Source organism: Vicia villosa, linkage group LG4, assembly GCF_029867415.1.
Source record: "Vicia villosa cultivar HV-30 ecotype Madison, WI linkage group LG4, Vvil1.0, whole genome shotgun sequence".
Taxonomy (NCBI): Eukaryota; Viridiplantae; Streptophyta; class Magnoliopsida; order Fabales; family Fabaceae; genus Vicia; species Vicia villosa.
In genome coordinates this window covers 173,427,041-173,447,006 of record NC_081183.1, presented here as the reverse complement: position 1 = coordinate 173,447,006, position 19,966 = coordinate 173,427,041, and the positions used below count along the sequence as shown (strand labels likewise).

General features: G+C 34.5%; 3 protein-coding genes and 1 long non-coding RNA gene across 4 annotated transcripts; all 4 read right to left on the bottom strand.

Annotated features, from left to right (window-relative positions):
• Positions 1 to 459: 459 nt before the first annotated feature.
• On the bottom strand, positions 460 to 4,767 carry LOC131595987 (gamma-glutamylcyclotransferase 2-3). The gene is made up of 8 exons (XM_058868527.1): positions 4,467 to 4,767; positions 4,308 to 4,384; positions 1,818 to 1,871; positions 1,391 to 1,447; positions 1,233 to 1,273; positions 1,077 to 1,148; positions 899 to 978; positions 460 to 813 (listed from the first exon to the last, which is right to left on the bottom strand). Exons 1-8 carry the CDS (start codon positions 4,573 to 4,575, stop codon positions 746 to 748), a joined length of 558 nt encoding a protein of 185 aa, XP_058724510.1. The 5' UTR covers positions 4,576 to 4,767; the 3' UTR covers positions 460 to 745.
• Positions 4,768 to 8,546: 3,779 nt separating this feature from the next.
• Positions 8,547 to 9,301, bottom strand: LOC131595986 (probable calcium-binding protein CML44). The gene has a single exon (XM_058868526.1). The coding sequence runs from the start codon at positions 9,144 to 9,146 to the stop codon at positions 8,676 to 8,678; it is 471 nt and encodes a 156-aa protein (XP_058724509.1). The 5' UTR covers positions 9,147 to 9,301; the 3' UTR covers positions 8,547 to 8,675.
• A 193-nt stretch (positions 9,302 to 9,494) lies between these two features.
• LOC131595985 (bifunctional protein FolD 1, mitochondrial-like) lies at positions 9,495 to 15,032 on the bottom strand. The gene is made up of 7 exons (XM_058868525.1): positions 15,016 to 15,032; positions 14,404 to 14,636; positions 13,607 to 13,836; positions 11,652 to 11,968; positions 10,277 to 10,513; positions 9,917 to 10,084; positions 9,495 to 9,816 (listed from the first exon to the last, which is right to left on the bottom strand). Exons 3-7 carry the CDS (start codon positions 13,797 to 13,799, stop codon positions 9,646 to 9,648), a joined length of 1,086 nt encoding a protein of 361 aa, XP_058724508.1. The 5' UTR covers positions 13,800 to 13,836; positions 14,404 to 14,636; positions 15,016 to 15,032; the 3' UTR covers positions 9,495 to 9,645.
• A 1,030-nt stretch (positions 15,033 to 16,062) lies between these two features.
• On the bottom strand, positions 16,063 to 16,452 carry LOC131600336 (uncharacterized). The gene is made up of 2 exons (XR_009283100.1): positions 16,352 to 16,452; positions 16,063 to 16,267 (listed from the first exon to the last, which is right to left on the bottom strand). It is a non-coding gene; the product is annotated as an uncharacterized LOC131600336 (long non-coding RNA).
• Between the last annotated feature and the right edge of the window lie 3,514 nt (positions 16,453 to 19,966).

Here is a 19,966-nt window from a genome sequence, read left to right as displayed (position 1 = left end):
ATTTTGTTTGTTAATTCAATTCATTTAATAGTTGCATGTAAATATATGCGAAGAACACATGTGAATCTATGTTATTCTATTCATTTATTTTTAAAAAATAAATTTTTGATTAATAAACTATGAAATATACAAAATTTATTTCAAATAAAAGAGATAAAAAATTTGCTAATGTTAAAATAATAATTTACTAATGTGTTAAACTCACATTCAACCTATGAAATTATCTAACAAAGCAAATGTAATCAACTTCATTAATTTTTTTAAATAGGACTTGAAGTAATACACAACTATAAAAATGGTTCTTTTTTTTTTTTTAGAAATAGAAAATGTACCAAGAAAGATCATTTAATTAAAATTTAGTTTTTGTTTCTCAAAAATACTCAAAATACTCATTGAATACATTCACTTACATCGAAAATAAGTGAATTTCAACTTAACATAAATCAGGTATAAAACAAGTTCCAACAATGAATTCTTAAGAATTGATTTTTGTTTTTGTAATTAGGACCAACAAGAGCAAATCACTGAGCTGCATGCATTGTAATAAGGTTCTAATATAGCATTGTTCATATCCAAGACAGAAACATATTATTACATTAGAAGATTATATTTATAGGCATAACTAGAGAAAAATATTGTCCTCCATTACCATTCTTGAAAGAATTGAAGTTTCCAATGGATCATAAATAAAGGGTTTGCTCAAAAGTCTCAGAGTGTCTGGTGCAAGCTAATAACAATGAAGCATTCAGTGTTCTTCTGAAATAATGCGCCTGACTTCATTTGCAAGATCAGTAACATGCTTGTCATCGGAACCTAAGAGGTGATCAATACAAAACAATTTCAGAGAAGAATACTTAAAATAACGAGTGAAAGTAAAACTTTAGTTAAAGATCCTCACCTATTTGAAGGAGAGCCTTTTCAAGTAGGAAAAGATACTCTCTATTAGGTCCAGAAGGACCTTCAGCTTGAACTATTTGCCTGTAGTATGAAAAAAAAAAAAGTCAAACATGTCTCGATTAAGTTTATGCAACAGAATGAGAGTAGTAAATAACAATACTCTGAATGTAAGATAATACCTTGCAATCTCTTCAACAGATGCAGGACCTAAATAATTTACATTAGCTTTCTTGTCTGGGGATGCTATATATCTGTGGAGGGATACAGATCTCATTAGCTATGGTTAAAACATGCAAAAGGTGAGAAAAAGTTGCAAGGTTGTTTCTTTCACTTACACCAATGACCTAGAAATGGCTGGCGTTGTAGCATTAAGCTCCTGAAAAAAATTTCAGTAGATGCAAACCTTCATAAGTGGAATATCTACTACTAGTATAAAGTAGAACAAAATGATGCAACTAATTGGCCTTAAAATATCTTGGCCTGTGACACTTACAGTGAAAACATCCACATATTCCTTTCGATCGTATTGCTTCTCCCTTACTTCCAGATACTGTGCAGTATTTACAACAAATACAACAATGTAAAGCACTGACATAGTGACATTTGATGAAGAAGGGAAAAAAAATAAATAATAATCATATCAAAGGTTGGACGTTTTGGGGTAACTGTTATAGGTAGGAAATTTCCGCCGCCGTTTAGCCGTGACTTATTTTGTCGGAAAAACTGTTGGACAAACAAGGCGGGTTCTCCCCTCCCAATCAGGTTTCTCCACACACGAGCCAAAGTTCAAACTCATGACCATTCATTTAAGGTGTCTGAGTTTCTTACTACTTAGACTAATACCAAGTCCTGGTCAAAAGTTTGAACTCTAGTTGAACAATGCAAATATATTTAATGTAAGCAGATTACAAAAAACTTACTGTTAAAGCAATTTCTTGATCTTCTTCTTTTGAGATCTTGTAAGCAGCTCCCCACTATCTCCTTGCGAAATAGATAATTATTTCAAACATTAATTGCATTAAAAATGACGGACTCGTAAAAGAATTGCCAATTACGTATATTACAAGAGAAATTCACAAAATATTAAAATCTAAAAACAAGAAATACTTAAGAGAGCCAATGTAATTAAGTGAAGAGTGAACAATAATGAAACAGAATATACTTTACTTGGATATCCTAAAAAGACTGACTAAAACCAACTCTAAGTTGGCACTCACAGGTGCCATATACAGCTAGGTACAATTTACAACTAGCTATTATATTAACTTAACAGAGATTCAGCAAATGGCAAACAAAGCATACATATCAACATTTATACAGCCAATGGACATTTTTATCAATGGCCTACACGATCCGAATTCCCTACGGTCAAGATAACCAAACAGTCGTGCGATCTCAATCTATTCATTTTAATCAGACAAATAATCCAACTTTGTAAAATATCTTTAAGTACAACAATGTGATTAGGTTTCTGTAGGCAATCCATTTTCCCCATTCTAAGCTAATCTTTACACAAAAGATGAAAAAGGAAGTATATTGCATAACATCAACTTTATGGTGCAACAACACCTTTTTTATCAAAACAATTGTATAAAGTTTGTCGTTTGCACCAATGTGTTCAAAAACCGAACCCGATATAAGCGGTTAAATTATATGGTTCATTTAAACAAGCGGTTAAATTGCAGTTTGGTCTTGATTCAAACAGTTTAAAGTAGTTGAACGGTTAAATTATATGGTTCATTTAAATAAGCGGTTAAATTGCAGTTTGGTCTTGATTCAAACAGTTTAAAGTAGTTGAACCAAAGGACTATCTCCATGTCACTTGCTCAACACCCTGTTGGCACTGTGCAAAATTGTCTCAGCACCACCTGATACCCCAACACCAAACTAGAAGTCATTGAGGTATTGTGTCACATCTTTACTGACTTCTTTCCTAGCAACCTTGGATACTAGACGCATCCAAATAAAACTTGCAGTAATCGGGCGTATCCCACCATCAGGCTTCGATAAGATCTCTAGCCACAACATAATCTTCTCCACACAAAGCGTCTAATATATGTTGGCCTCGCAAACCATCTCTACCACATGATGTCCATTTGAGGAATATTTTAAAACACCTATATGTTATCAACTTCAGCCACTAGGGAAACTTCAGAGAAAAAAATGGTCAGCATGAGGGAGGGTGGTATGTACGAGTGTTTAGCTTCCAAAATCTTCATTGTACTTTCATTATAAGGAGTCGCTCCGAATGATCCCAATACTTTCCTAACCGCTGTGAAGTGGTCATCTGCAATCTTAGAGAGACATTGTCTGATGTTAGCCTTCATCTTTTTATAATCCTCCTCAATATGAACTCTCGAATGACTATAATCATCTTGCTCAGACTTACCCAACACACTATCAACTAACTTGGCAAGAAAATTTGTGTCTCTTCAAGTAGTCAAACACCTCGAAATGTAATGTTGTTGAAAGGACTTCAAATTCTCAGACATGTGATGCCACCTATTCTTAGGCTTGACCACTCCATCAAGGAAAAATTAACAAACGAACCCAAGTAAATATAGATCCCAGCTGAACAACCACCTTATACAAAGCATCTTTCAATGTTTGAGAGAAAGCAAGACGACAACTAAGAAGCATACTCTTCACAGTGAAGATAGATGTTGTGAGGACTATCTCTAGGAAACTTGCATCCAGAACAAGCCCCTCCTTTGCGTCGGGGGTCTTGGAGTCCGTTGTAGATGATTTTAAAATACCTATGTTATGGCTCCCGACCTCTCATGTCCCATGAGAAACACAAACCAAGTAATTGGGATGATGACATGCCCGACTCATGGCATGATTACTCATACATCTTCCACACATTCATTGCTCAACCATACTTAAAGACTCCTCCAAATCCATAAACAAACTTCAATCACTCTCAATGGTTTTTCTTATTGCACTTTTTCGTTCGTCACTGCATAGGTGTAACGTCTTAAAATGAGACATTGTACGAGAAACACCCTTGCTCCCATCCTTTCCAGTAGGAAAACAATGGAACTGTTATCTAAGTAGAAGCCATAGAACAATACAAAATTGTGCCTTTCTTTACACAATACAAGTTGTGTAAAGAGGACTAGTTAAGGAATTTTATCAAACAGGTTGTGGGAATCAGCGAAAAAGCATTTCACCATAACTGTGTTGCTACCTTACACTACTGTGTTTTCAAATCTAAGAAATCAGGAGAAAGAGAAGATGAAAAATCATAGTAAAGATAGAACAGACATTGATATAGTGCTGGCTTCACCAAGCAGCGTGTTCCCCTTTCTTCCAAAATTTTCCACTCATATATTCCTATGAAGACTCTAACATTTAAGCAGCTCAAGTGATGAATTATCGAACTTGATAATAAAAATTGAAAAACTTACACAAATTTCTCCTTCCGCAGGTTCCAGTGTGACTGTTCTTCCAGGAAATTCAGGGGTTCCTCTATGGTCAGTAGAACCTAAAAGTAAAAACCCCACAAAAGAAAAAACCATCAAGATTTTGCTATGTGATATGAAAAGAGTGAGAAAAAAATGATATACCTTGGTAGAAGACACGTCGATAACCTTTGATGAAACCAACAAGACGTTCATCGTAGTTAAAGCCAGCTTTTGAGATCAAAGAACCATACCCAAATACCCAAATTGCCATGTTAGTAAGGTTTTTCAAATTTCAGTTTGTTGTAGATTATGGCAATTGGATTAGAAGAGAAGTTGGCGAATTCTGAGTTTGATTGGAACTCAGAAAATAGCCAATTACTTGGAAAATGCAGTCACTCGCTCATTGGGAGAACCAAGGATTCAGAGTACTCAAAATGTATTTGGTTGAGAATTCAAACAAATACATTTTCATTTTTAAATCTAATATAGTTTTAACTTTATTTCACTTCGTGTATCTCATTATAAACGTGTATTTTTATAAAATTTATTTATTTTAAATTTATAATATAAATATCAACAAAACAAATATGGTTCTTTTTGTTATAAAATAATTTATTTATTTTAAATTTATAATATAAATATCAACAAAACAAATATGGTTCTTTTTGTTATAAAATAATAATATAGTACATGCATTCAATCAAATCTAGGGTCGCAAAACGGGTCGTGGCCCGCCGGGCCGACCCGCGCACCCGCCAAAAAATGGCGGTTTTGGTTAGGATTTTAGGTCCGCCGCTCGTCAAAATCAGCCCCGTCAAAGCCCGCCGCCCGTCATACCCGCCCCGCCAAAGTCTGCCGCCTGCCAAAGCCTTCCCCTCCTCCAAAAATCACTCTTTTTTTAGTTAATTCTAGTAATTTGAATTCTTGATGGTTTATTTTATACATTTATTTATAAATATATGTAATATTTTTTTAAGTAAATTTGTTAAAAAATTGCTTTTATAAAAAATTGTTTTAAAAAATAAGTGAAAAGTTTAATTAAAAGGTAAAAAAAGCCTATTAATCTATTAAAAATATATAAATAAAAATAGGCGGGTAAGCCCGCCGCCCGCCAACCCGTCATCTTGGTGGGGCAGGCATGACTTTTATGCCCATTTTACTTGGCGGACATGCCCGCCCGGTTGTTTTTTGGCGGGCATAAAGCAGGGCGGACGCCCCATTTTGCCACCCTAATCAAATCAATTGATGATATTATTTTTAGGCTAATTATAAAAATATCTCTATTTGACAATTAATCTGGCATGAGTTTTTTTGTTTTACAAATAGTGTGTGAAATAAGATTTGATGAATTTTATTTAGGGTTTTAATATGTGTTTGTACTCGTTCATAAACGAGTTACTTGCAAATACTTTTATGCTCAAATCAGTGACAAGTTAGAGTTATGATACATTGATATGAATCATTCGTTAGGTTATTATAGTAGGGATTTATGGTTTTCATGGACCAAGAACTTCTACATTGGACAATTATGTGAGACGGAGATGTGAAAGGATCCTTCAGTATACAATATCATTGTTTTGCTTATCAGATTTGATTTTAGTGACAAGTTAAGGTGTTGGATGAGAGCTTGTATTTTTGTTGATAACTTTATGGTTCTAGTCAATGGGTATCCTATCCAAGAGATCAAAATTCATATAAGCTTGAAATAAGGAGATCCTCTAGCCCCTTTCCTTTCTCTTTTAGTGGCTGAGGGGCTTAGTGGTTCAATCACGAAAGCTCGGGAGATTGACATTTACTCTGGTTTTGGGCACCTCTTGGTTGAAGGTGTCTCATCTTCAGTATGCAGATGACACTCCCCTAGTGGATGACCCTAATATAGAGAGCTTATGGAGTATTAAGGTTATTCTTAGAGGTTTTGATCATGATTTAGGGCTCAAGATGAACTTCTTCAAGAGTAGCCTTATATAGATTAATGTGGATTGTGCCTTTCTTACCTCTGCAAGAGACTTTCTTCACTGTGATATTGATTCTCTTCCGTTTAAATACCTTGGTCTGCCAATGGGGGCCAATCCCCAACTCGAAACTACTTGGGATCTGCTAGTTAACTTGTTGGAGAAAAAGGCTCAATTCTTGGAAGCACGTATATGTTAGTTTGGGTGGTATAATAGTTCTTCTCAACTTTGTGCTTAATGTAATCCCCATCTTTTCATGCCTTTTATGAAGATGTCTATTAAGGTGGAGAAACTTATCAAGTTAAAAAATAATTTATCTAGGGAGGGGTCAAAGGTGTTTCAAAAATTCTCTGGATTAAGCGGTAAAATACATGTAAACCTAAGGATAAATGAGGATTAGGAGTGAGAGAGCTTCGAGGTCAATCTTTCCCTTTTGGAAAAGTGGAGATGGAGACTTATAGTTGGTGACCCGGGTGTTTGGAGAGATCTTCTTATAGGTAGATACGGTCTTGATGTTGTTTCCTCACTAAGTGAGGGTGAGGATTTTTGTTCTTCTTCTTATTCTTGGTGGAAAGGGGTGTCGCTTCCAGAATCCAAAGAGAGTTGTATTTCAAATTGTTTTGTTGATGGTGTTGAAGGACACATGGTAGGTAATCAACCCTTTAAAGAATAAGTTCTCCTAGCTTGTTCTCTAACTCTCTTCAACCAAACAAGATGGTGGGAGAAATTGGTATAGTAGATAACGGGGTCTTGATTTGGAACCTCAGTTGGCAAATACCTTTCTTTTTTAGAGAGGACTCCCCCTTGTTAAGGAATTTACGTGCTTGTTTCGGAACATCACTCTTTCTTCTGATCGAGATAATTGGATTTGGAAGTTTGATAAATACGACATTTTTCAGTGGTCTCTGCTTATCTAGTTTAGAGTGTCAGTCTCATCTTTTGCTTCAGCATCTCTCCCAGAAGAGAGTCATGTGCTCCCCTTTTATTTGGATTTGTAGGGCTCCTTCAAAGGTCTTGGTTTTCTCTCGACAATTGTTGTAAGATAGACTCTCGTATAGAGATAACTTGTCTAAACTAGGAGTGATTTTTTATTCCAATTTGATATTTTACCCTATGTGTGGGTTTTTGATTGATATGGGTCCCCATCTTTTTACTACTTGTGAGCCAGCCTTGTTTGTGTGGTATAGTATTTTTAGGAGGTTAGGGGGCAGGTATTAATTTCTAAGGATACTATGGTGTTGTTCGAGATTTTTCTTTCTTTAGGGTTAAATTTTAAATATAGGGATGATTTTCTTATGACTAGGCATGTTGTAGTCTGGTCCACTTGGAAAGCTCGTAATGATGTCATTTTTAATCGAGTCACAAAAACAACGAAAGAGGTAGAGGAAAAATAATATCTTCTTAGCTTGGAAATGGTTACTAGGTAGATCAGTTATCAACTTTTGTTCCTTCACTAAGTGGCTTCAGAACCTTGTCCTCTTCTTGCACCTATAACGGATCGAGTGTCCACCTTGGTTCTTAGGTAGGTTCTAGTTTTTGTTGATGCTCTTTTAATGGGTTCTGATCTGTTGAGGGTGAATTTGGTGGCTTGAGATCTAACTTGTTGCGAGTGAAGAAGTTTCTTAGTTTGTTAGTTCCTTTTGATTGAGATATCGTTGTATTTTTCGATTTTTTTTTGCAGTTGTTATTTCTTTTGTCGGTTATTTGTATTTAGGTGTAGTGTTTAACTTTTTTTTTTAAGTTTTCAAGACATTTTTCGTTATACTTTATCGATTTCATCTTTTTAATATAGTCTTATTTACCACTAAAAGAATAGTTTAAGTTGTAAGCATGTTGCTTTTAAACAAGAAATGCTTAATTAAAACAACTAACACATGTTTTTTTGTATAACTAATTTTTATAAGTTAAAAATTAAAAATATTAAAAACTTTTTTAAATTTATTTTTTATAAATTAAAAAACTAATTTTAACATCTATTAATATAAATATATACTATTATTGATCTATTGGCATAAATATATAATATTGGAGTTTAAAACTAAGTTAAAATCACATATTTTTTAAAAATGATGCATCTTAAAATAGCATCAAATTTAAATAATCTCTTAAAACTTTGATGTCCAAAAATATTATAATAAAAAGATAAAATATTTAAAAGAACATCTTAAAAAACTATTTAAATCAATTTTTTATTTGATATAGTTAAAAAAAATCTTTATAATTTTTTTTAACTAAAATATGTAACACTAAAAAAACATTTTTCAAAAACACTAAAACAAAACTGGCCCTTCTACTTTCCATTTATTAGCTTCTAACAGTCTAACACAATTTCTATTGATAGACCTCTACCATTCGCACTTGCTAAAATAATCTAAAATTTAATGATTACAATTCTTTCGCAACTTAGCAATGTTAAATTCTAAATACGTTTTAGTGTAAGCAACATCATGTTCTTAAATTCCTTGAAATCAAGCTTGCCATCTAAATTAGTATCATATGAGTAAATCATTGATCTACAATCCCTTTCTTCACCCCACATCCCAAGCCTCTTCAACACACATTCCAATTCTTGACTAGTGATGAATCCATCTCCATCCAAATCAAACACCTTAAAAGCCTTCAAAAGATCACTCTCTACCTCCTCAATCTCATCACCATCTTTCCTCCCCCCATTTATGGAGTCATAAAATAACATGAACTCACTCATGTCTAGACTCTTCACCCCCACTAGAGATTCAAGCTCCTCTATGCTAAACTTGAAACCTGTTCTCTTTAGTAACTGATTCAGCTCCTCAAGGGTTACAAATCCATCGCCATTTGAATCTAGATTCTCAAAAATCAGTTCTAGCTCATTGCGGCTTAGGGGACACATTGGCAAAAGATTCACCATCCAAAAGGGTATAAGAATATGATGTTTCTCCAAACACACACATATATATACTCATACGTGTAAGGGTTTAAATTAATTGCAAATAGTATATTTGTAGGGACCATGTTATCATTTGGATAAGAAATGTTCTAACAATATATAGACTAGAATTTTCTAGTGTAGTTAGCTTTTTTTAAATGGAAACTATAGACTAGAATATTCTAGTATACTTGATATTTATTCTATCTATTCGTTGTATGTGTGTGGTCTTCAGTTTCTTACAACACATGATTCATGAATCACTCATGTACAGAGTCTAGTTTGAGAAAGATAAAGTGATTAGGAGATTAGCAGGACACATTAATCATAAGTAACAAATTCCGAATTCATTAAAGTAACTATTGATTTTCTCACCTTTTTTTGGTTGAAAAATGATTTTATCTCTTTATTTTACATTTTATTAGCTTTTTGATGAGGCAAATTCAAAAAAACTTGCTATAAAATCAAAATGGGGAAGAGATCAAGTATAATTAAGCACACGTTTAGCAGAATCTAAAGTGTTAACTAGAAGCATAGTAACTGTCATAGGTCCAACTCCACCAGGCACAGGAGTAATAACTGATGCTACATTTATGACTTCTTCAAAGCATACATCACCTACTAGACGATAACCATCCTCGCAGCTAGGATCCTGTCAAATTTTATCCATAAAAATGGTTAACTGATATATTCAATAGCAAGTGAAATCTGGAGAAAAAAATAATACATCAAGTAGCAACTTGCAAGCTTACCTCAACAGGATTTGTTCCAACATCAATCACGGTTGCACCGGGCTTTATCCAGTTCCCACGGACTAAGTTAGGAACTCCGGCAGCTGAAACTACAATATCAGCTTTTGACGTGGTCTGTTCAGGGTTTTCAGTATATGCATGTATGATGGTGACTGTTGCATGGTGTCTCTGCCAACATAAAAAAAACTGTATCACGCTAAAGAAAGTGTGGTGAAACCATAATTTCATGATTTCACTACTTAGATAATTGTGCAAATGTTTTAGAAACTAATTTAACAAAATGACCTAATGACGAGATACAATTGAATATATGAAAAGAACACTTTTACACTGACGATGCTTACGAATTAAATTGTTTACCTGTAATAATAATGATGTTGGCAGACCAACAATATTACTTCTTCCTATCACCACGGCGCTCTTGCCTGCAATCTTAATTCCGGATCTGATCAACAACTCAATGCAGGCCTTTGGAGTACAAGGAATAAACAATGGTTCCCTTCCTGTTAGAGCAAGATTCCCCATATTAATAGGATGAAAACCATCCACGTCTTTTTCAAGACATACAGCATCCAAAAGTTTTTCCTCGTCCAGATGCTGTCCCAAACATTTTGCAACAAATTAGTCACAGTACAGCTCCAGAAAAATAAAAGGAATATCCAAACTTCCAAGGGCTCTAATTCTAATAGATTGCCTTATTTGGATGTACTATCTCATTTAATCGGAGACAGAAAACAATTATGCTTTCATCTTAATCTTCCCAATTTACAAAATAATATTGGACAATATTGGACCATAACTACTTAAATACATTGTTTCTAACAAAGTGATGGGACATAAAAAAGTGTGCAAGAGAGTCTAGCTTTAATTCAAAATGTAAAACTGATGGAAGAGGAGAGTCTTGGTTGGTTTTCGTCTGTCAATAAAATATGAATTGATGGAGAAATGGAAAGCAAAAATAGACCATAGACTTGTGATGCCAATTACTTCAAGGATTTCAAAGTGATAATAAAATTGCATAACTAGCATGGTTTATAATGCAACGCTTATCCATAGCCATCACCAAATAATATAAAGGATGTAAACAAAAAGAAATGAGCAGTAAAAAACAAAATGAACACAAGATATAGCATTGCTTTGTTGGTGGTGCAACATAATCAAAGTGAAAGAAAAAGTGTTATTAAACATTCAAGGGAAAAACACATCACAGAATAGGACAAATAACAACAACAACCAAGTCTAATCACACTAAGTGGGTCGGTTACATGGATTAAATTCGGCCATAATGTTATATCCAATACTATGTTTCTATCCAATCCATTAATTTCAAGATCTTTTTTAATAGTTTCTATTATAGTTTTTTTGGGTCGTCCTCAACATAATGGGACAAATCAAGAAATAAAATGAAATTTAAAAACCACTTCTAACTTCTAAGAGATTGTCTAACTAAATCATCAACTACAACAAAGTAAAGCTATATTGTGATATTTTATAAATACTTTAACAAAAACAATAATTCCAAGAGATCTCAACGATAGCTGTTTCAGTACAGAAGATCATACATGATACATGTTTCTAGTTTTCTTTCATAATTCATGTGATAAATTACATATTCAGAGAAAGATTGAGGTTGCACCTGCACCTTTTTTAAAAAAAAAAAAAAAACTAAGCTGATACTAAAATAATAAATTCATGAAATTACGGAAAAAAAAAAGTCACAGATTTCAGAAATTACTTGTGGTAGAGGAAGCTGGACAAGAATTCCATGAATTGATGGGTCCTTGTTAAATTTCATGACAGCATTTTGAACATCAGCATCTGCACAATCAGTAGGTAATTCAGTCACCACAGACTTGATTCCAACTTCTTCACAGGCAATTATCTTGTTGCGAACATAAGTAAGAGAATCCCTCCTTTGGCCCACCAAAATAACAGCTAACCCAGGAACTTTTCCTATGTTTTTCTTCATTTGTCTTACCTGATCAGTTATTTTAGATCTGATTTCTGCTGACATCAACTTTCCATCAAGAACCTTAGCAGTGTGCTCATTAGCTGTGGCAAATTTCAATGTTAACTTATGAAATAAAATGGACAGAAGAAGCAAATATGTATCTGGAAAATGCTAACATGTGCCCTTAGGGCACTTGTTAGTGTACTAAAATATAGAATTTTGGATTAGAAGTTGTGCATTCAATTTCTGTTAAAGTTAAAAAATGTTATTTTCAAGCATACTTTCTATTTGTTGATTCCTAAACATGTGCCCTTAGGGCATAAGTTAGCAAGACCCTATGTATATTAGGAGGAAAAGAAAAGAATGATAGCTTCTGACAAAAAATTTATAGGACTAGAAGGAAAATAGTTTGAGTCAACCCAAACCCACAACGTGACCGGCATATAAACGAACTAAGGTAACCAAAATATATAGCTAGTGTGATCTGTAAAGGCATACAGTCCACTCGTAATATTTCTCTTCATCTCATTACATTATTTTAAGCTATCATGGCTTGTCAGCTTCGCATTTTCTTGTCTTTCTTCCTTGTCTTAGTATCTATTCCTAAGACTGCCTGTAAAACACTTTCAGACAAATGGGACTTAGGTGTTAGGACCTTGCTCCTCTTCCTGTAGGGTCCTCTTCCTGTACGGAAGTTGATTAATGGATATTAGTGGATCTTTCCAGTAAAAGTTGGTCATAAGGATTATACTGGATCAACTCAAGGCAGGGCGTTGCAAAATGTTATACACAAATCTTTGGCTAGGATTATGGGGACACCTTTTTCTCAGTAGCAATAATGAATTTTGTTTGCTTGTTTTTGTCGGGGGTGTAATCACCACTAGCCTCTTTATTATCTTTGTGTAAGAATGCTTTCTTTCACGGTTATCTCAATAAAGTTAATAATTAGAAACTACATGTGTTTGATGCTGGGAGTTTTCAAGGCTAGTTTCAAACCTTTATATGGCTTAAAACCGTCTCCAAGGGTTTGGTTTAGGGGATTTAGCAATGCTGTTTAGTAGTTTGTATGACTCGAGATGAGACAGATCGTTATCTTCTATTGCCATTCAGATGCGGGGAGTATTTACTTGGCTGTGTATGTTGATGATATTGCCATCTACGGACAGTGATCATCATGGTATTCATCAGATTCAACAGTATATTTCTCAGCAGTAAGCAATATAATACTTATCACCACTTACATACCAAATATCTTAGTGGGCTCCAGTGTTTCTTGACATAAAGTGACAATCCATTAATGGCGTAATTTCTCATATAAGTATGTCATGGAAATTCTAGAGGAAACAGGTCTAATTGAAGTTAAACCTATGGCACTGTGTTGGAACCTATTGTCAAACTTCTACCAAATTAGAGGGAGCCACTTTCAAATCCAGATATACAAAATAGTCCAAAAACTCAATCTTCTCATGATCAGTCACTAAGTTATCTAATTTGTTGTTAGTGTGGCATATAATTAACAAAAATACTTTTCACGTTGGATGAGAATTGGAAGCTATATAATTATCTGGAGTCTACAAATAACAGCAAAACCCATCCTCTGCTCAATTAAGTATAAGTAAAAAAGATGAATGGATAGAGTTTACATTATATAGCATCAAAACATCTAAAACAATAGAATTCAAGAAGAACCAAACAAATAGCAAGAGAAGATTTGTCAAATTAAGGGCAAAGATGCTTACAGCTTTTATGTATGGTTGGAACACTATGACATGAAGAGATAGGAGTCCAGATGTCAGGAAGGTCCAGAGTTGTAAGAGCAGGAGACATTAAAATTTGGTCTGATTGAGGACCTTTTAATGTGTGAAGAAACCTTGTTTTTGGTGGAAGATGCCTTCTTAAACGATTCAGCCATGTGACTGCCACCAAGCCCATTATACTTGTCAAGTTAACATCAATGCTACTTCTATATCTGTAACAAGGTCATCAGAGAATCAATTTTCTCTCCCTCTCTTTCTCAGTCCAAACAATGTTTGTCTCTAAGGAACATTAAGTGGTGAAAAAAAAGAGCCCATTTCCATTTTATAAAGATATGACATTGATAATAAAAAACTCAAAGCCAAGAATTCAAGAGCAATAACATACAGAAATTGATTTATAAAGAATTTTCCAGCAATACTTTATTTGCACTGCTACATGTATTCCAAAATTTCTTTCCCACAGAAACATACAAACACATATAGGAACACCTATATATTTCAATCCTCACAAAAATCACCACAAGAAAATACAATTTAACTAAAAACAGAAATATATTCTGGAAAAACACAGTATTACATGCACACATTTCATTAAATTTGAATCTTTATAAGCAACTACAGTACACAAATAAAGGACAAAAATCATAAATGTTCAAAATTTGTTATGTTAATATGTTCTGTAACTAAATAAAAAATACAAATAGTAGCATCATGAAATAGAAAATAAGAAAGGAACATCTTTCAAGTTTTAGGGTTTTGGAATTTAGGGGAAATTATACCTATTGGAACAGGAAGATCGCACAAATGCAGAGATGCACTCTAACGAGCTCCACGGCGGGGGGAAATGGATGGTGTTCACGACGGAGTTCTCCTATACAGTCTCTGTTGCACGGTGGAGTTTGTTTGGTCAATACTCAATAGTGAGAAAATGGAGATGAGGTGGCATGAGAAAGGGCTCTGCCAGGCACGTGTAAAAGAGAGATGAAATACGTCACCAATTTGAAACTTCGCCCTGCATTGGATATTAATATCTCACTATTATTTTACTTTTTCAGGCAGAAAATCCATTAACGTTAGCATAGAATAGAAGTTACTATAAAACATGAAAGCCACATCAACATTCAAAAAGTGAAATCTTATTATGTCTTTTATATTAATTTCTTTGAAGTTGACTTTTTCAAAATCTTCAAGACAATTAAGTGCAGTTACTGGTTCAAATGTACAACCATAAACAAATTCTCCACCTTCATTACTTGCATTACTCGATTCAGAAGCATAGCAACTAAAAGCATAACAACTATGATTTTACGATATGCCATTCAAACAGAACATTATTTGCCAACATGTAACAAGATTAGCAACACACAGCAATATGGTTGTGCTTAGAATACCATGTAACATGTCTTGAAGTGTAATTGCACATTTAGAGTGTATGTTGTTAGTTTGTTGGGCTTTGTGTTGGAGTTTAATTAGTTTGGTTTCATATGAGTTTAGTGTGTGTATATATATATTTGCATTTTGCTTTGTAATTGGTAACGTGTAGAATTATTCATTGAACCATTTTTCAATTGAGTAAAAGTTAGTTATAGTTTTTCTCTTCTCTCTCTCATCATCTTTGTAACACCCTTCTAAATCCCCGATAAATTAAATAATAATTTAGAGTAAACATGCAATTAAGAGCGTTACAATTACTTCATATAAAATAAATATTTGTCATGTCATTCCGAAGAACATAAAACAATTACAAACATGTTTAAACACTACAACACGCGTGGGCTTTAAAAGCGCTTTTTTTGGCCTTTAACGGCGCTTTAAAGCGCTGCCAAAGCCAGCGCTGACGTAGGCTACGAAAGCGCTTTTAAAAGCGCTCTGGTAGACCCTCCTATAAGAGCGCTTTTTCCAGAAAAAGCGCTCTGGTAGACCCCCCTATAAGAGCGCTTTTTACAGAAAGCGCTCTGGTAGACTACCCTATAAGAGTGCTTTTTCTGGAAAAAGCGCTCTGGTAGACCCCCTATAAGAGCGCTTTTTCTGGAAAAAGCGCTCTGGTAGCCCCCCTACTAGAGCGCTTATCCAAAAGCACTTTGGTAGGTTGCGTTTTTTTTTTCTTTTTTTGATCTTTGGCAGCGCTTTTTGTAACAAAGCGCTTTCGTATGTGGACCTTTAAGAGCGCTTTTTAAAAGCGCTGTCGTTGCTAAATGAGATATTTTAAAGTGCAGCCTATAATTTCAGCCTCCCAGATCGACCTGTAATATTTTCGACCTGTCATATATTTTCAACCTGTAATATATTTTCAACCTGTAATATTTTCGACCTATAATATATTTTCGACGATATATTTTCAACCATAGGTAGGACTATATATATACTAATATAATATCATTATAATATCCAAAATTATATATATACATCATTATGTCAATCAAACTAAATCTCTAACATCAACAATATTATACTTCAAATATTAATTGGCAACAATATGAACAAAGTTAGTAACCATATATTCTGGAGTACTATAATATTCTCTTCAAATCGACACAAATCCTACTACATGAATAGCTGATGAATATAAAATTGACACAATTCCTCTTTGATTTCTTCCAACTTAAGTTTCGGGTAAGAAGCAGCACGGAATTCGTCAAAGTACTACAGAATAAAAACATAATATGAATGATTTAGTTAAATGTAATAAATTATAAGAAGTTATCTAATTAAGTTATAAATTCATACCGTGATTGGAATCTCTAATTGATTCATTTGAAGGATTTCTTTCATAAACCTCAAAACAAAGTATCCGCAGTCTGAACTGTTCCGCTGTATCGGACACTACATAGAAAAACAAATAAGAAATTATAGTTGTCTTGTTTTATCAAGTAGCATAAATATTATAAGCAAAATTGTGAAAAATAATGTACCTGCACTTTGATCCAAATAATGTTGTTTGATTTAGTCCGGGATACCTGTGCGTCTCGTTGACTTCGGAACACTTGTATTGATCTAACAAAAATATAAAAGCATATATTTAGATCAATCTCACAAATAATTAAATATATAAATATACAAGAATATTTAGAACGATCCCACTTACAAATCAATAATTTCCTTCATAGCCGGATAATTGCTCCACTCACCATCTACCGAATTCAGAAAATATACAACTTCTCTTATCGGGTTGATAACAAGCAACAACCAGTGTGCTCTATAAATTAAAACAATAGGTTATATAAAAATTTTGCTACGCAAAAGAAACAAAGATTAAATGAACCAAGAATGAGAAACTAACCCTACTGGTCGGGTATTATACGCCCAAAGAATCAGACTTTCTGTATTGCCGGATGACATGAATCTATCGACTAAGCGCTGTCTAACTGATTCCGGTTCCGAATCAATTGTCATTCTGCTGCAATGGGCGGAAGACACGAAACGGAATCTGTTTGACAATGCAGTCCCGCACAACACTCTGTCATGCAACAACCTTAAATAAAAACATTATAAACATATTAGCGGATGAGTGAAAAACATAATAAACATAATGTGTAAATAAATTGTTCGACTAATTAAATAATATATCGGATGAGTGAATATTACCGGATGTACGAGTGCATATTAGCGACGCCTAGTTGTTCTTGCGTAAAAATCTCTTCCAAGTCATCTATTGCAATATGTGAAATGAATTCAACACCAAAGATACCTTCCTCCATATTGATTTGACGGAGAGCACCTTCCTTCAAATCGGACATATCAACAAGTGTTCCGAGCGTCGTCCGATATCGAGGAAAAAAAGCACCACCTTTTTTTGCCGCTTGCTTCGGAGGACCCTTAGGCGGTACGCTACGAACGACCTGTGTCACTTGTTGTGACTCCCGAGCAGATGCCTAAAAATCAAATAACGATCGATAAAATATAAAATCATGGAGTTTTACATTCAAATTATATATTAACACCTTAAATGTACCTCTTTTAGTGATGCAACAGACTCCTCCTCCTGTAAAATCCCTTTGCCCTTAATTGCGGGTTTTGTAGGAGCAGTCTAAAATTAAAATGTAAAAAATAATTAACGTAACGGTGCAAAATTGACATTCGAAAACTAAATGATTCATAATGGTTTTGAATATACCTCATCACCAATGATAATGAGCTCCGAGGGCCATGCAACAAATGACCCTATTGCATCTCGCATTAATGTTGTCTCTGAGACCATGTCAGGTACTGGTAGCACCGCATCATGATCTAATACAACATCAACTGATACTTTCAGGTGTCCATCCGGGAGCGGTCTATGGTGAAGTAAATCTCCCACAGTGTTGTGCACTTTTCCCTTGCCAACTAGGCGATAAGACGGTGACGATAAGTATAGTTGGCAAGAAGAAATGCCCTAAACCAATAGTAAATATAAAGTCATTATCGTTAATAAAATAGAACAATTTGTAAGGAAAAGAAATTTATAATTACCTCGGGAAGTTTTCTTTGACAGTTGAAACTAGCTTTATCACTAGTTTCTTTCACCGATGCAGTATTGCACTTTTCTCTCATATACATATCTTTATCTCTTTGCAATTCAGAGACTTGTGCTTGCAATTCCTGCAATTTTTGCAACACTTCTTCATTTGAAGGATTTCTTCTCCTAGGATGCTTGTAAAAAGAGGTTGGAGTCACACCATGACCTTTACCCCTCACCCGACCAGGATACTCAGGAGCATCTAGTGCTCTACTAAGTATGCTCCTATCATCCTGGTCCTCACCGGTGGACACCGATTGCGACAATGTCTCCTGTAATTCATTTACATTTCAATAATTATTAGTGGAGATAAAAAATCATTTATATATTAAAAAACATTTGATTTAATTAAAGACACAGTATTATACTTACACATTCAGCATAAACTCTCTGAACATCGGGATCGACAGCTCGATTCTTGCCCACACGAGCTTCCTTCCACAACACATGTTCAGGAAGTGAAGTTTCCTCACTTTTAGACTCCTCTAACTATGCATTGACAAAAATGATAAAATCGTCAAATAAAACACATTTAGACAATTAATTAAAACGCATTTCTATTTACTTACAATTTTATCCTCTAAGCGTGCATATCCCAAACGCCCTTTTTTGTATGGATACGCGGGTTTGGATGCTCTCGCACTATTCGTGGCACTCCTTTTCCGAAAATCTTCATCTCTTTGATTTACAAACTCAACCCAATCTTTTTCATCAATGAAGATCTCATACTTTTTTGGCCGTCCCGGTGCCTCTTCAAGAAAGTTTCCATCTTTATCCTTAAGATAGGTGTTTGTCAAAAAAGCTTTCCACCCTCTATATCTTTTCCCGGCCAAACTAAGTATGTAGCGTCTACGATCATCTGGTATCTCAAAAGTCCTCTGCAAAAAAACATACGCATAGTGTGTTAGTATAAGTAATTTAAACAATTTATCGTCAAAATAATAACAACAACCATATATGATATATACCTGAAGCTCGTCCCAAATCGCTTTTTTTTCGCATCCAACTCTTCGCTTTTCAAATTCCATTTAGCTACGGAGACTGGAATATGCATACGAACAAGTGTACCAATATAGCTTGTCAACTTTGCAGAATTAGGACCAATTGGTTGGTTTTCAGAATTCCATTCCAAATGGTATACTAATCCTTGGTCTCTATGTCGAACGATTCCCTTCATAATTGTGATGACTCGTGCAACTTCTTTTGCTTCAGTATCAGGTGGAGCATTTGTACCCGGAGCATCTCTTTCTTGTGAGTTTTCTTGTGAGTTTTCAGGTGGAGCATCTCTATCCGGAGCCATTGAACCTGTATCAAACAAACTAAAGCACATTAGTACACTATTAATAAGCTAACAATCTATACAAGTCAAATGGAAGTCAAACCATGCATGTACAAGTAAATCGGGAAATTCTATCGGTACAAATCAAAATAAGCGTCAAAAAAGAAAGTTGTTGAAATTGAACGAAATTTACACGGCTATGGTAAAACGTCCCCACGGACTCAAAAATAAATTCGGTTTTCCGAAATTCAGACCCTAAGCCCGACTTTTGATTACGGGCAGAAGCAAAACCGATAAAAAAACAGTCCCGAAATGTAAAGATAAGTGCATGAGCAGCTCCGGAATCGTCAAAATAGTATAGTTACATGTAAAGAAGTCGACAAACGGATACATGGTTCAAAAGTTATGTACAAAACGAGAATATGCACCAAAATTGAATAAGTACTATACTATTGAATAAAACAATCGGTACAAATTGAATAAAGCAAATTAGTCGGAATATGTATACTATTACCTTTATCACTAACGTCTCTTTCTTTTCTTGGTAGGATTGTGTTCTACGCGTCTC

Coding starts and splice junctions, on each gene's coding strand:
- LOC131595987 (XM_058868527.1), bottom strand. CDS start 4,575: ATGGCAATTTGGGTATTTGGGTATGGTTCTTTGATCTCAAAAGCTGGC. Junction 4,385..4,466: donor TCGACGTGTCTTCTACCAAG/GTATATCATTTT, acceptor TTTTACTTTTAG/GTTCTACTGACCATAGAGGA. Junction 814..898: donor AAAGGCTCTCCTTCAAATAG/GTGAGGATCTTT, acceptor ATCACCTCTTAG/GTTCCGATGACAAGCATGTT.
- LOC131595985 (XM_058868525.1), bottom strand. CDS start 13,799: ATGGGCTTGGTGGCAGTCACATGGCTGAATCGTTTAAGAAGGCATCTT. Junction 10,514..11,651: donor TCCAGCTTCCTCTACCACAA/GTAATTTCTGAA, acceptor TGTTTGGGACAG/CATCTGGACGAGGAAAAACT. Junction 9,817..9,916: donor TTGGAACAAATCCTGTTGAG/GTAAGCTTGCAA, acceptor AAAATTTGACAG/GATCCTAGCTGCGAGGATGG.
- LOC131595986 (XM_058868526.1), bottom strand. CDS start 9,146: ATGGTGAATCTTTTGCCAATGTGTCCCCTAAGCCGCAATGAGCTAGAA.